The 16,585-nt window shown below is 42.1% G+C and overlaps 1 protein-coding gene across 1 annotated transcript in view; it reads right to left on the bottom strand.

Moving 5' to 3' along the window:
• Positions 1-16,075, bottom strand: part of ASB18 (ankyrin repeat and SOCS box containing 18) — a 139,269-nt gene extending 123,194 nt beyond the window's left edge. The window contains exon 1 of the mRNA XM_029606408.1: positions 15,815-16,075. Within this exon, the coding sequence (XP_029462268.1) occupies positions 15,815-16,046 (232 nt within the window). The 5' untranslated portion in view covers positions 16,047-16,075. The remainder of the gene's footprint in view (positions 1-15,814) is intronic.
• Between the last annotated feature and the right edge of the window lie 510 nt (positions 16,076-16,585).

The raw sequence follows: 16,585 nt of genomic DNA on the forward strand, positions 1-16,585 counted from the left end.
TTTTCGTGAGCCGCTTCTCCAAGACGCCAGAAACTGTGGCTCCCTGTTCCCTGTGCGTGGCAGATTTGTAAGAAACAGTGAAACTTGTTTATGTAGAGCTCAAGCAAGAAGTAGAGTAGAAGTGAGGAAATTAAAGTAGACAGCTTGGGATGTAGAGATTAGTTGAACCACAAAATGTCAAAAGTCAGGAGGGTCACTAAGAAGAATTTGCTGGATAATGGGAGCCCATGACCTTCGCAAAAACGAAGCAAACCATCTGTAACCTTTCAGAAATGGATGATGAACTTGTGATACTCATGGTATGAGTTGTCAGAAGTGCCTCCTGACACCCCCTTTTCAGATATGAGTAGGCATTGCCTAACTGGGCAGGAACAACCAATGGGGTGCCTGGCATCGCCTAATACATCACAGACTGAGAAAAATCCATTGCAAAATCAGAAGCTTTGCAATGGAGCTGAACTTGCATAAGTAACCGAACTGCTGCGGCCAGACTACCCACAAGAGAGGGACCCTGCTAAACGCCAGAACCTGCGCTGGGAGAATTCTGACTGTCCAATTAAGACATCCTACTGGCGACATTCCTGGGTAAGAAATACTTATATTAGGATTAAGTTATTTTGGTTTTCTTATTTGCAAATATAGAGCTGGGCTCACAGGCTTATGCTAAGGAGAGATAAAACAGTTTTGCTAAATAAAGTTTGTCATAAATTCTTTTAATATCCTACTGAGTTATGACATAATAATATCTGTATGGATAATAATATCTGTATGGATAATTCTTTGATGCTGTTTTCCTCCTAAAACACAGACCGAACCACACATTGGAGGGGGCAATGATAATGATTCAGAGGGTGGGCAGGACCAGTAAAGACTACATTTTATGGTATAGTGACAGGTCTGAGCTGTATGGAATTCCAGACAGACTGAAGTCACTGAGATTCATAACGAACAAGGTCTGGCGAAAAGTCTTATCTGTTATTAGGGAATATAAAAATATATGTTGTTATCGTTGTCAGGAGACCTCTCCTACTGAAACATATGTGCTTCCTTAGCTGGTTCTGCTGAAATGCCTGCTCCCGTGGATAAGGGCCCAAGGGTGGCAGGTCCAGAGTTTCCAAAGTGTAAGCAGAAAACAGAAGACGGTGATTGGAAGGGGCAGGCGATATGGGTGACCACCTGGGGTGTCAGGCTCAGGGGGCATGGGCATGTTTTGTCCAGAGGTGGGTCTCTAGTGCAGCAAGAGAGGGGGTTTCCAGTCTTTTGCATCGAGTGTCACATGTATGATTTTTTACCTGCCGGTGAGAGATTGTATGTGTGCACTCGGTGCAAAGAGCTCCTGGCTCTTAGGGAACGAGTCCGATCTCTGGAGGCTAGAGTGGCAGACTTGGAGGAGCTGAGGCAGACAGAGAGGTATATTGATGAGACCTTCAGGGACATAGTAGCCAAGTCCCAAATCCAGTCTGGCAGCCCCAGTGCTGCCATGGATCAGAAAGGTCTCACAGTAGGAGAACATCACCCTGGTTTAGCAGGAAGTGATCCTGTAGCAAGGACCTGCTCTCCAGGTGATGTATTATCCTCTTGCACTGAAGACAAGTCTCCCAGGGCTACTGCCCAGGAAGGAAGGGTTAGGCTGGCCATCATAGTTGGTGATTCAATTATTAGAAATGTAGATAGCAGGGTGGCTGGTGGATGTGAGGACCGCCTGGTAACTTGCCTGCCTGGTGCGAAGGTGGCAAACCTCACACGTAACCTACATAGGATTATTGACAGTGCTGGGGAGGAGCCGGCTGTCGTGGTACATGTGGGCACCACCGATATAGGAAAATGTGGGAGAGAGGTTATGGAAGCCAAATTTAGGATTTTAGTAGAAAGCTGAAATCCAGGACCTCCAGGGTGGCATTCTCTGAACATAAGAACATAAGAACATAAGAAATTGCCATGCTGGGTCAGACCAAGGGTCCATCAAGCCCAGCATCCTGTTTCCAACAGAGGCCAAACCAGGCCACAAGAACCTGGCAATTACCCAAACACCTAGAAGATCCCATGCTACTGATGCAATTAATAGCAGTGACTATTCCCTAAGTAAACTTGATTAATAGCAGTTAATGGACTTCTCTTCCAAGAACTTATCCAAACCTTTTTTGAACCCAGCTACACTAACTGCACTGAAATATTCCCTGTTCCAAGTGCAGGTCCCCAGAGGCAGACAGAGCTCCAGAGTTTCAATGTGTGGATGAGACGATGGTGCAAGGAAGAGGGATTCAGATTTGTAAGGAACTGGGGAAATGTTTGGGGAAGGGGGATACTTTTCCGAAAGAATAGGCTCCACCTTAACCAGAGTGGAATCAAGCTGCTGGCACTAACTTTCAAAAAGGAGATAGAGCAGCTTTTACACTAGTACAAGGGGGAAAGTCGACAGTCACTCAGCAGTGCATGGTTCAGAGGAATGTATCCTTGAAGGATACTAATGAAACAGGAGAGTTAGGGCAGCCCAACAGAGAGGTTCCAATAAAAGCATGTGCCTATATGTAAAAAATCACCTGAGCTAAAGATTTCCAAATTATCCCTAACAACTGAAAAGCAGTTGTTAATACAAACAAAAAACACACTTTGAAATGTCTGTATGCCAATGCTAGAAGTCTACGAACTAAGATGGGAGAGTTAAATTGTATAGCAGTCATTGTATAGCAATCATGTCAATCTCATCATATATGAGATTGACATGATTGGCATCACAGAGACCTGGTGTAAGGAGGATAACCAATGGGACAGTGCTATATCAGGATACAAGAAATGATATCGCAATGATAGGGAGGATCAACTTGGTGGGGGTGTGATACTTTATGTCCGGGAGGGTATAGGGTCCAGCAGAATAAAGATAATACAAGAGACTAAATACTCAGTAGAATCTATATGGGTAGAAATCCTGTGTGTGTTAGGTAAGAGTATAGTGATAGGAGTATACTACCGTCCACCTGGACAAAATGGTCAGACAGATGATGAAATGCTAAGAGGAATCAGGGAAGCTAATCAATTTGGCAGTACAATAATAATGGGAGATTTCAATTACCAAAATAGAACAACAGAAGCAAGACCTTGCACTAAGCAAGTATTCCACAACACAACGTGCAAGGAAAAGATTTACAGTTCCACTCAAGTATAAAGTATAGTAATGCAATTTTATTCTTACAGTTAGTAGAAGAAGGCAACTCCACTTTTGTATAAATAAACAAGCTAGTATCAGGGGGACTGATACTAGCTTGTTTATTTATACAAAAGTGGAGTTGCCTTCTTCTACTAACTGTAAGAATAAAATTGCATTACTATACTTTATACTTGAGTGGAACTGTAAATCTTTTCCTTGCACTTTGTGTTGTGGAAGATTTCAATTACCCCAATATTGACTAGGTAAGTGTAACATCAGGACTTGCTAGAGACATAAAGTTCCTGGATGTAATAAATGACTGCTTCATGGAGCAATTGGTTCAGGAACCAATGAGAGAGGGAGCTATTTTAGATTTAATTCTTACTGGAATGCAGGGATTGGTAAGAGAGGTAACGGTGGTGGGGCCACATGGCAATAGTGATCATAACATGATCAAATTTAAACTAACTGGAAGGGGAACAATAAGTGAATCTACAGCTCTAACACTAAATTTTCAAAAGGGAAACTTTGATAAAATGAGGAAAATAGAAAAAAACTAAAAGGTGCAGCTGCAAAGGTTAAAAGTGTTCAATAGGCATGGACATTGTTTAAAAATACAATCCTAGATGCACAGTCCAGATGTATTCCACACATTAAGAAAGGTGGAAGGAAGGCAAAACAATTACCGGCATGGTTAAAAGGTGAGGTGAAAGAGACTATTTTAGCCAAAAAAAAAAAAATCCTTCAAAAATTGGAAGAAGGATCCATCTGAAGAAAATAGGATAAAACATAAGCATTGTAAAGGTAAGTGTAAAACATTGATAAGACAGGCGAAGAGAGAATTTGAAATGAAGTTGGCCGTAGAGGCAAAAACTCATAATAAACACTTTAAAAAAATATATCTGAAGCAAGAAACCTGTGAGGAAGTCGGTTGGACCCTTAGATGGACCGAGGGGGTAAAGGGGCTCTTAGGGAAGATAAGGACATTGCAGAAAGATAAATAAATTATTTGCTTCTGTGTTTACTAATGAGGATTTTGGGGAGATACCAGTTCCGGAGATGGTTTTCAGGGGTGATGAGTCAGATGAACTGAACCAAATCACTGTGAACCTGAAATATGTAGTAGGCCAGATTGACAAACTAAAGAGTAGCACATCACCTGGACCAGATGATATGCATCCTAGGATACTGAAGGAACTAAAAAATAAAATTTCTAATCTATTACCTTACAGGTACTCCTGGGCATCTATCTATTACCTTACAGGTACCTTACAGGTACTCCTGGGCATGACCTACTTCACTAAACAATTGATTGGTTTTTTTCTTATGATATATTGTAACTGAACCTTTTGCGGCACCTGTTAGAATGTACTACAGTATGCATTCAACAACCTTAATTTATGTGCAACATGTAAACTGTTGCGATGGTATTTAACTTAGCGATGGTATAGAAAAGATTTTAGATAAATAAAAAAATACATTTGTAACCTATCATTAAAATCATCCATTGTACCTGAAGACTGGAGGGTGGCCAATGTAACCCCAATATTTAAAAAGGGCTAGAGGGGCGATCCGGGAAACTATAGACCAGTTAGTCTGACATCACTGCTGGGAAAAATAGTGGAAACTATTCTAAAGATCAAAATTGTAGAGCATATAGAAAGACATGGTTTAATGGAACACAGTCAACATGGATTTACCCAAGGGAAATCTTGCCTCACAAAACTGCTTCATTTTTTTGAAGGGGTTAATAAACATGTGGATAAAGGTGAACCAGTAGATGTAGTGTATTTGTATTTTCAGAAGGACATAAAGTGCCACACCCCCACCAAGTTGATCCTCCCTATCATTGCGATATAGATGACCGAGGGGTTAAAGGGGCTCTTAGGGAAGATAAGGCCATTGCAGAAAGACTAAATGAATTCTTTGCTTCCGTGTTTACTAGTGAGGATGTTGGGGAGATACCAGTTCTGGAGTTGGTTTTCAGGGGTGATGAGTCAGACGAACTGAACGAAATCACTGTCAACCTGGAAGATGTAGTAGGCCAGATTGACAAACTAAAGAGTAGCAAGTCACCTGGACCGGATGGTATGCATCCCAGGGTACTAAAGGAACTCAAAAATGAAATTTCTGACCTATTAGTTAAAATTTGTAACCTATCATTAAAATCATCCATTGTACCTGAAGACTGGAGGGTGGCCAATGTAACCCCAATATTTAAAAAAGGCTCCAGGGGTGATCCGGGTAACTATAGACCAGTGAGCCTAACTTCAGTGCCGGGAAAAATAGTGGAAACTATCCTCAAGATCAAAATTGTAGAGCATATAGAAAGACATGATTTAATGGGACACAGTCAACATGGATTTACCCAAGGGAAGTCTTGCCTAACAAACCTGCTTCATTTTTTTGAAGGGGTTAATAAACATGTGGATAAAGGTGAACCGGTAGATGTAGTGTATTTGGATTTTCAGAAGGCGTTTGACAAAGTCCCTCATGAGAGGCTTCTACGAAAACTAAAAAGTCATGGGATAGGAGGCGATGTCCTTTCGTGGATTACAAACTGGTTAAAAGACAGGAAACAGAGAGTAGGACTAAATGGTCAATTTTCTCAGTGGAAAAGGGTAAACAGTGGAGTGCCTCAGGGATCTGTACTTGGACCGGTGCTTTTCAATATATATATCAATGATCTGGAAAGGAATACGATGAGTGACGTTATCAAATTTGCAGATGATACAAAATTATTCAGAGTAGTTAAATCACAAGCAGACTGTGATACATTACAGGAGGACCTTGCAAGACTGGAAGATTGGGCATCCAAATGGCAGATGAAATTTAATGTGGACAAGTGCAAGGTGTTGCATATAGGGAAAAATAAACCTAGCTGTAGTTACACGATGTTAGGTTCCATATTAGGAGCTACCACCCAAGAAAGAGATCTAGGCGTCATAGTAGATAATACATTGAAATTGTCAGCTCAGTGTGCTGCAGCAGTCAAAAAAGCAAATAAAATGTTAGGAATTATTAGGAAGGGAATGGTTAATAAAACGGAAAATGTCATAATGCCTCTATATCGCTCCATGGTGAGACCACACCTTGAATACTGTGTACAATTCTGGTCGCCGTATCTCAAAAAAGATATAGTTGCAATGGAGAAGGTACAGAGAAGGGCAACCAAAATGATAAAGGGGATGGAACAGCTCCCCTATGAGGAAAGGCTGAAGAGGTTAGGGCTGTTCAGCTTGGAGAAGAGACGGCTGAGGGGGGATATCATAGAGGTCTTTAAGATCATGAGAGGTCTTGAACGAGTAGATGTGACTCGGTTATTTACACTTTTGAATAATAGAAGGACTAGGGGGCATTCCATGAAGTTAGCAAGTAGCACATTTAAGACTAATCGGAGAAAATTCTTTTTCACTCAACGCACAATAAATCTCTGGAATTTGTTGCCAGAGGATGTGGTTAGTGCAGTTAGTGTAGCTGGGTTCAAAAAAGGTTTGGATAAGTTCTTGGAAGAGAAGTCCATTAACTGCTATTAATCAAGTTTACTTAGGGAATAGTCACTGCTATTAATTGCATCAGTAGCATGGGATCTTCTAGGTGTTTGGGTAATTGCCAGGTTCTTGTGGCCTGGTTTGGCCTCTGTTGGAAACAGGATGCTGGGCTTGATGGACCCTTGGTCTGACCCAGCATGGCAATTTCTTATGTTCTTATGTTCTTAAGGTGTTTGACAAAGTCCCTCATGAGAGACTTCTAAGAAAACTAAAAAGTCATGGGATAGGAGGCGATGTTCTTTCGTGGATTACAAACTGGTTAAAAGACAGGAAACAGAGAGTAGGATTAAATGGTCAATTTTCTCAGTGGAAAAGTGTAAACAGTGAAGTGCCTCAGGGATCTGTACTTGGACTGGTGCTTTTCAATATATTTATAAATGATCTGGAAAGGAATACGATGAATGAGGTTATCAAATTTGCGGATGTTACAAAATTATTCAGAGTAGTTAAATCACAAGTGGATTGTGATACATTACAGGAGGACCTTGTGAGACTGGAATAGCCACTGCTTTAATTACATCAGTAGCATGGGATTTTCTTGGTATTTGGGTACTTGCCAGGTTCTTGTGGCCTGGTTCGGCCTCTGTTGGAAACAGGATGCTGGGCTTGAAGGACGCTTGGTCTGACCCAAATTTCTTATGTTCTTAAGATTGGGAAACTCCCCATCCCCTTCCATGGACTGCTCAGGTCACCAGTTAGCCCTGAGATGGGGATGAACAGCAGAATACATTTATGATCAGTAAAAGAAATGAAAGCTATGTAAGCAGAGAAATATTGTTACTATCTGGATTAGGCAAAGATACTTCTTATCTGGATAAGTCTAAAAAGCACTACTTATCCGGTTAAGTCAGATAGACAAATAAATCTAAAAAGAGCTACTTATATGGCTAAGTTAGATAGTGGCCTTGCTGCCACTTAGCTTGATAAATTGAAATTTATCCAGAAAAATTTATTTATTTATTTATTTTAATGATTTTATATACCGACATCCGTTTGCACATCGCATCGGTTTACATATAACTTATAACCAAAGTATAAAATAGGCATGGCCTTTACAATGAACAGTAGGAACAGTCAACAAGAATATATCAATAAACCAAATACTTTAGCTGATAACTTCAACTAGGGGTAGCTTACGTTAGGAGAGGGGGATAAAAATCACTATAGGAGAGGCTATGTACAGGGTTCAAATAATAAGTTTGTTACAATTACTGATTCTGAAATTGGGATTGAAAATTAGGGAAGAAAGGGAGGCCTGACAATTGTGAGGAGGTATTTTTTAACAGTAAGTAACAGAAGGGGAAGATTTAACATGAGAAGATAGCGATGGGTAGGCTTGTAGGAAGAGCCAGGTTTTGAGTTTTTTCTTGAATTTGGGTGTGGGTTTGCGGTTTGGGGGCAAGGGATTCCAGAGGGTGGGGCCGGCAAGTGAAAGGGCTCTGTTTGTGGTAGCGATAAGTCTTATAGATTTTATAGAAGGGGCACAGAGGGTTCCATGGAGAGCGGTGCGAGTTGGTCTTGTAGAGGTGCGAGGAAGGAAGGGGGGGTTTATCCAGTGGTAATGCTCATTAGTAATACTGTTGTGAATAAGGGTAAGGATTTTGTAGAGGATACGAGATTGTATAGGAAGCCAGTGGAGATCGATCAGAGTGGGAGTGATGTGGTTCTTCTTGTTGGCATTTGTGAGGATACGTGCAGTGGCATTTTGAAGAAGTTGTAAAGGTTTGCCTCTACTTAGTCAGATAAATCATAATTTAGCTAGATAAGTGCCATTTGTACTGTCCTCAGCTCTCAATCCTAAGCTTGAGTGTGTATGCAGTTAGTTAAACCTTATTCCCAGCTTCAAATACCAGAGAAACTCAGTCCTTCAATACCAAACAACATTTATTTGAATGATGAATAGTTCAAAACACTCACAAAATGAGAAGGCATCAAGAGTAGCTGCACAGAAAAGAGAGACTGTCACAGCTGTGATAAGTTCTGTCTGAAAGCTCAGTAGTCCAAAGGAGGCAACTAGAGCCAAGATAAAAGCTGCAGAATGTGAATGATAAAAAACAATGCTTCTGTGTAGCTTGAAACAGGAGTCAGGAGGAGCTGCTGGCCTGCATAGAGTCCAGTTCCAACTGAAGGAAATTACAGGAAGCAAATTTTCCCAGGCAATCCTAGCAGCACAGGACTAATGAGGGCAGGTAAGAGAAAGCAGTCAGAGAAACAAAGCAAAACAGGAGAGATCCAATAAGGAGATCAGAATCATTTAAAAAACAATCAATCAGGAGAGAGACTCTATAAATGTAATGATGGGCCAGTCGCAGAATGGCATGGCACTACAACCAGCCAAACTCACCCCCAGATGCTGCACGTTCTTCTATCGGCAGGAAATACCACCAGTCCCTCATTGAGGCAGGAATGCCAGTGATGTAGCAGGAATGCCAGCGACACAGCTGCCGCTCCATTCCCCAAGGGTCCCCTTAGGTGCATGCGTGTTATACCTGTTATAGGCTCCTTGGCAGGAACCTGAACAGATGGTGATGGTGTTTGTTTCTAAAGGAACTCCAAAGATGATTACATCACATGAAGCATAATATAACAGTCACAATTGTGGATACAAAGATTCTTAAATTTGGCTACAGATCTCTTTCATTTACTCTTTCGGATAGTAGAAAGACTAGGGGGCACTCCATGAAGTTAGCATGGGGCACCTTTAAAACTAATCGTAGAAAGTTCTTTTTTACTCAATGCACAATTAAACTCTGGAATTTGTTGCCAGAGGATGTGGTTAGTGCAGCTCTTAGTATAGCTGTTTTTAAAAAAGGATTGGATAAGTTCTTGGAGGAGAAGTCCATTACCTGCTATTAAGTTCACTTAGAGAATAGCCACTGCCATTAGCAATGGTAACATGGAATAGACTTAGTTTTGGGGTATTTGCCAGGTTCTTATGGCCTGGATTGACCACTGTTGGAAACAGGATGCTGGGCTTGATGGACCCTTGGTCTGTCCCAGTATGGCATTTTCTTATGTTCTTATGATGCTTTTGCAATGAACACTATACAACATTCCTAATCATGGACTCCGACACTTCTTGAGTGGACAATTCCAGGAATACACATTATATTTGAGTACATACACTAGATGTTATTCAATCTAAAAGAACCTCTGATGCAGCCATAAAGCGAAACTTTGGCCAGAGTCAGGCATGTTACATTCTATTTGAATAAATCCCTTTCCAAGTCTTCGGTCTTGTTTTTGTTTTCTCACATCCTGATGATATCAGCCCTGCCAGGATACTAAAGGAAGGCCTCCATTATTTCAGCAACAGATCCTCCTGAGTTTCTCAGTACATTTTGCTTCCTGAACCTTGTCTGCCTGTACTGCCTTACCTTGTCCAGTCATCCAGTCTGTCCATCTCCTTGCCTCTTCTAGTTCCTTGCCTCATCCACCCTGCCCAGCTTTGCTTCATCCAGTCTGCCATGCCTTTCCTTATCCAGCTGCTTTATCCTAGCCCCAGCAACAAGGGGTGCTGGAACCTGGGAGCCAGGTGGATGAGATGGCAGACAGCCCTGATTTTCTGTCTGCATTCTTGGAAGCTTAGGTCCACCCAAATGGCCAGGGCAATCAAGCCTTCCAGAGTGGGAGGAGTATCTCAGCCTGCTTGTTCATCTTTTATTCTGCCTGATAGCCCCTGCCAAAAAATGGCTATTAAGTTATCTTCACCTCAGCAGAGTTCTGAGGCCAAGTTACTGAAGTAAATGACATACTCATCCACAGTGCGAATACCTTGGTGGATTCAAAGTAGCTCCATGGCTGTGAAGGTGGCATGACCTGGCTCGTCGAACATGAGATGGAACTGTTGTAGAAACTGTCCAGGTTCTTAAGGAGTGGATTAACCTTGTTCCCAAAGGGCAACCATAGGACCACCCATCGAGAAGAGCATATAGGTGACTTTATTGCGGTCATTCTGCATTGATTAATATATCAGTTGTACATCTTGGAGTCTCTGAGATTCCTGGGAGGGGACAGAAGATGTGGCATGGGCCCAGAAACACAAACTGGCATGACTGGAGGAGAAACCTCTGGAGCTGGGACAGGTACTGGTAGTTGGGCCTGCATAGCTTCCATATGTACCGCAAGACCCTTGAGCAGGCCGCTTACTTTATCTAGCAGCTCTCGCTGCTGCTGGATGCACTGGGCCAATCCAGCTATGTCCTGAACTGAGGGTAGATCGGCTGGGTTCATGGCCTCAGCAAACTGTCATGGTTGAGAGCCCTTGTGCTGCGGCATGATTGACACAGCCTAGTGCGCAAATTCACTAGGCCCACTCTGTCAGCTGTCAGACATGCCCTAGGCTGGAACTGAGGTGGACCTTTACCTATACAAGCCCCATTCCCTGGAAAAGATCACCAATCACCCCAGAGAATGTCAGAATGATTTTGAAAACAGATAGAGGCATTTAAACATTAGAAGATTTGACATATCCTAAGGGGTTGGGAGGGATAGGGTTCGATTGGGGGTGGCCCTGGAAATAAGTCTATTAAAAAAAACCCAGCAGAAACCATGGGAGATGGGGGAGGGGATGAGGCATGAATTCTGGCCCTTTTTTTTTTTTTAAATTAAGATGATGTTGATTTGAGGAGTGGGGAGCAGGCTCGACCCAATAGGGCAGAGATTTTGGAGCTCAAGTAAAAGGGAGGAGGTGCTTTGTTGAGGGCCTGTAGGCCCGTAATTTTTTTTTTTAATCACTACTTAAATAGCTATATTCATTTGAATATAACCAGTTAAGAGACAGGTTATCTGGCCACATAAGGCCGGATAACTTTAGACCTGCTCTTAAGCAGGTCATAAGAACATAAGAAATGCCATACTGGGTCAGACCAAGGGTCCATGTAGCCCAGTATCCTGTTTCCAACAGTGGCCAGCCCAAGTCACAAGTACCTGACAAGTACCCAAACATTAGATAGATCACAAGCTACTATTGCTTTTTAATTACCGTAAGAGCAGTTTATGGACTTAACCTCTAGGAACTTATCCAAAGCTTTTTAAACCCAGTAACACTAACTGCTGAAATCTCATCCCCATGGAGTGCCCCCTGGTCCTTCTATTATCTGAGAGATTAAATAACTGATTTACATTAACTTGTTCAAGTCCTTTCATTATTTTGTAGCCTTATATCCTATCCCCCCTCAGTCATCTCTTCTCCAAACTGAACAGCTCTAACTTCTTTAGCCTTTCCTCATAGGGCAACCGTTCCATGCCCCTTATTATTTTGATCGCCCTTCTCTGCACTGTGCTGCGGCAGTCAAAAATGCAAACAGAATGTTGGGAATTATTAGAAAGGGAATGGTGAATAAAATGGAAAATGTCATAATGCCTCTTTATCGCTCCATGGTGAGACCGCACCTTGAATACTGTGTACAATTCTGGTCGCCGCATCTCAAAAAAAGATATAATTGCGATGGAGAAGGTACAGAGAAGGGCTACCAAAATGATAAGGGGAATGGAACAACTCTCCTATGAGGAAAGACTTAAGAGGTTAGGACTTTTCAGCTTGGAGAAGAGACGACTGAGGGGGGATATGATAGAGGTGTTTAAAATCATGAGAGGTCTAGAACAGGTAGATGTGAATCGGTTATTTACTCTTTCGGATAGTAGAAAGACTAGGGGGCACTCCATGAAGTTAGCATGGGGCACATTTAAAACTAATCGGAGAAAGTTCTTTTTTACTCAACGCACAATTAGACTCTGGAATTTGTTGCCAGAGGATGTGGTTAGTGCAGTTAATATAGCTGTGTTTAAAAAAGGATTGGATAAGTTCTTGGAGGAGAAGTCCATTACCTGCTATTAAGTTCACTTAGAGAATAGCCACTGCCATTAGCAATGGTTACATGGAATAGACTTAGTTTTTGGGTACTTGCCAGGTTCTTATGGCCTGGATTGGCCACTGTTGGAAACAGGATGCTAGTCTTGATGGACCCTTGGTCTGACCCAGTATGGCATTTTCTTATGTTCTTATGTTCTTATGTTCCAGTGCAATTATATCCTTTTTGAGATGTGGTGACCAGAACTGCACACAGTATTTAAGGTGTAGTCTCACCATGGAGCGATACAGAGGCACTTTGACATCCTCCGTTTTATTTTCCATTCCCTTCCTAATAATTCCTAACATTCTGTTTGTTTTTATGATCGCCACAGCACACTAGGCCGATGATTTCAATGTATTATCTACTATGATGCCTAGACTTTTTTCCTGGGTGGTAACTCCTAAGATAGAACCTAACATTGTGTAACTACAGCAAGGGTTATTTTTCCCTATATGCATTAAATTTCATCTGCCATTTAGAAGCCCAATCTTCTAGTCTCACACGGTCCTCCTGCAAGTCATCACAATCCACTTGAGATTTAACTACTCTGCATAATTTTGTGTCATCCGCAAATTTGATCACCTCATTCGTTGTACCTCTTTCCAGATCATTTATAACAGCGGTTCCCAACCCTGTCCTGGGGACCCCCCAGCCAGTCGGGTTTTCAGGATATCCACAATGAATATGCATGAGAGAAAGTTTGCATGTTTTGGAGGCAGTGCACTAACCGTGCACCCCTAGGATGTGGTCAATCCCACCATAAGCCCCATGGTAGTGTAAACTCTCTTGCCATGGGCACCCCACCAACCTTGCTGTGCCGTATCCCAAAATAAACAATGCTGCCTGAAGCAGAAAGAGTCTTCACAGCCCAATGCTTTAACTTGGTAAATCTACCATGTCACTAAAAAATACTGTATGTTGCTACAGAGGTAACAAAGCCCCATCCACAAATGGATAAGCATAGTGCCGCATGGCACTCTGCATACATGCTTGCCCACATTCAGTAATATGAGACGTGTGAATGACCCATGCCTGTGAATCGTCCAACCCACGTTAATGATGCTGCTGCATGTGGGTGCTGGGAAGAATACCACATAATGTTGCTTGGGGCTGGTAGGTGTATCTGATATGATGCAGAACAAGGTTTCTCTTAAATGCCCTATCAGAATGAGGATGCTCTTAACTAAGGCCATTTGGCTTATAGTCCACATAGAAAGCAACATTAACTCAGACCACCCAGCCTATGGCCACATGGAACAGTAGTATGCCCCAGGTCGAAGAGAGATCCTTATCAGATGTTATCTGTTCTGTGTAAACCAATGAGATGTGCAAACGGACGTCGGTATAAAAAAGCCACAAATAAATAAATAAATAAATAAGGGAAGGGTCCAAAGTCTCTGTGGTAATAAATTATTTTGGGTGCAAATTTGCAAAAACCACTGGAGAGGCGGCAAGGTATCACAGCAGGCAACATTACCAGACCACTGGAAACTGTGAAAGGATATTACGACCTCATTGGTGGAGGAAGGACATAAGGTTGCAAGAGCTGCAGAAGACTGTGGGAAGACATCCCAGTAATGAAATCTCAGGCCAAAAGATTGGTATGAATAATGGAAGGCCTGTGCTGTATTGAAATACATCTCTCATGTTTTGCATTGCCTCCCCAGATCTCTAAGGCTTTCCCATCCGCCCTATGATATCAGGCCAGGCACATAGATTAACTGTTCCTGGAATTGCTTATATGAATGAGCATGGGCCCTAGTCTGGCATCCCAAGATCAACTAAACAGAGATAGTGAGCTGAACAGGGATGAATAGAAGAGTAGAATTGTGCCACAAGGTATCCAACATAGTGCACATTAAAAATGTTATTGCATTCAGTAAGAACATAAGAAACTGCCATGCTGGGTCAGACCAAGAATCCATCAAGCCCAGCATCCTGTTTCCAACAGAGGCCAAACCAGGCCACAAGAACCTGGCAATTACCCAAACACCAAGAAGATCCCATGCTACTGATGCAATTAATAGCTTGATGTTACCCAGGTAGAGTGTCCATCAAGCTAGGTTGAGAGAACCTTGCACAAATATCATCTTGGAGTGAGTTTTCTCACTCCGAAGGTCATCAAATCTTCACAAAAGACCACTGTTCTGTTTGTACGTCTCACGTTGAATGTCAAAGTGGCCCCTAACCCCCTACACTAATACCTAAACCTCACCTTGAGTTACTAGGTGGGCCTCCTATAGGGATACAAATACCTATCTAGGGAGAGGACATTATGGCTATGTGTTCTCTCTCTCTCTCACTCATCTCCTAGTGGTTATATGCAGGAAATACAACAGGTCTGGCACTTATCACAAAGTCTGAAAACATTATCACAATTTGCACTAACTTAGCTCTTTGCATAGGCAATTAGCACAAATTGCAATAAACTGTCTATTAGCATAAACCACACCCCTTTTGCTATCACATGCAATACTTATCGCATTTTGATAAATCCAGGCCCAAGACAGCTGTGATATAACTGCATTGTGCTTTTTAGAAGTCATGGGGTAACTTTCACAGAACCAAAGCTGCAACCCTAAAAGACACATGGGGAGGGGGGTGTTGGATGCCATGATTTTCTCTTCTTATTGCAAAAAACACTGCTGGAGATGAAACAAAAAGCAGAACAAACAATCTTATTCACTTTAATGGCAATTCTAATAGGAGTTACATGTGTAAATGTGACGTATTATCGTAGCAATTTAAAAAAGTGATTTACATGTGTAAAGTGCATTTACAAGTGAATATCCTATGGACAATTCAATGCAATAGACTAGCAATTTTCAAAAGCCCACTTACATGTGGGGGGTAAAGTGCATTTATACATGTAAAACCCAGTTTCCTGCGTGCATATGCTTTTTAAAACCAGGCCCTTATTTCTTGCTAGTGTTGTTGCTCTAAACTGAGATGCTAATCCAGTGTTTATAGAAGATTCAAAGCATTTCCTGCAGGGAGACGTTTTCCCAGATCCAGTTTTTACCTTACTTTCCATTGCCCTGTGGTGTTTATGGACCTGCCTTTTCTGTCTGAAATTAGTACAATAGGCTCCACAATGTATATGTGTGTGTGTGTGTGTGGAGGGGTGCGTGTGTGTTGGGGGGCGGGGGGATTTCATAAAAATCAGAACTGACTCAAAGTCTTCTGCTTCAGATACTGAGTCATATGCAGCTTGGCAGGCTTTACAATTCTGTATTCTGACCATAGCAAACCCCATCCATTACCTACTAGCACCAAGGGGTGCAGCTGAGCTGAAGGCTCCTTCATCCAGTCACTGTTTGCCAGCTCTATGGTAGCGTTCACATGCCTGGTTTCAGCCTGGATCAGCTGTGTCACTGTAGCCTTGTCTCCTTCCTCCAAAGCAGGCTTCAGCCTCTGCACAAAGTCAGACTTTAGTGGGTGATCAGGGAGGCAGTCGAAACTGGATGTTTTTAAGGATTTCCATCCAGGAAACATTTTAAAAAATTATTATATAAAAAACAAACTACAACACAGGGATCAGTGCCTGTGAATGAATATATGGTGAAAGTTTAAAGCAAGGCTTTGCTAAAGATAGAACAGATTGTCTCATATTACAGCAAGGAGGATTTGGAGAGATTCCCAAAACATGTAGGAGGAAATTGCTGGAGTGAGGTTACGTTAATGAGCAAAGCATTCATTCTAACCTATTAAATGTTTTTTTTCAAAGGATGTTATTAACCTGCTTCTCATCACTGTTTGAGGTCCTTTACCATCCTGAGGACTAGGACCCTGGATTAAATTGTGCCAAATGCTTTTTCAACAAATTAGCCACCATTTCAGAGAAAACAGCTCCAAGCAGATCTGGATTTAGGCATAGGCAATGTAGGCTGTTCCAATGGCACCACATTTTGAAGGCATCAGATGGGAATGGATATGAGCAATGCAAACACTGGGAGTCTGACACATCATCATTGCTGCATGTCACCCAGCCAGAACTGAGGCCATCCTAGACAGCTGGACTTCCCCAGACCTGG

This window comes from Rhinatrema bivittatum, chromosome 6 (assembly GCF_901001135.1).
Source record: "Rhinatrema bivittatum chromosome 6, aRhiBiv1.1, whole genome shotgun sequence".
Taxonomy (NCBI): Eukaryota; Metazoa; Chordata; class Amphibia; order Gymnophiona; family Rhinatrematidae; genus Rhinatrema; species Rhinatrema bivittatum.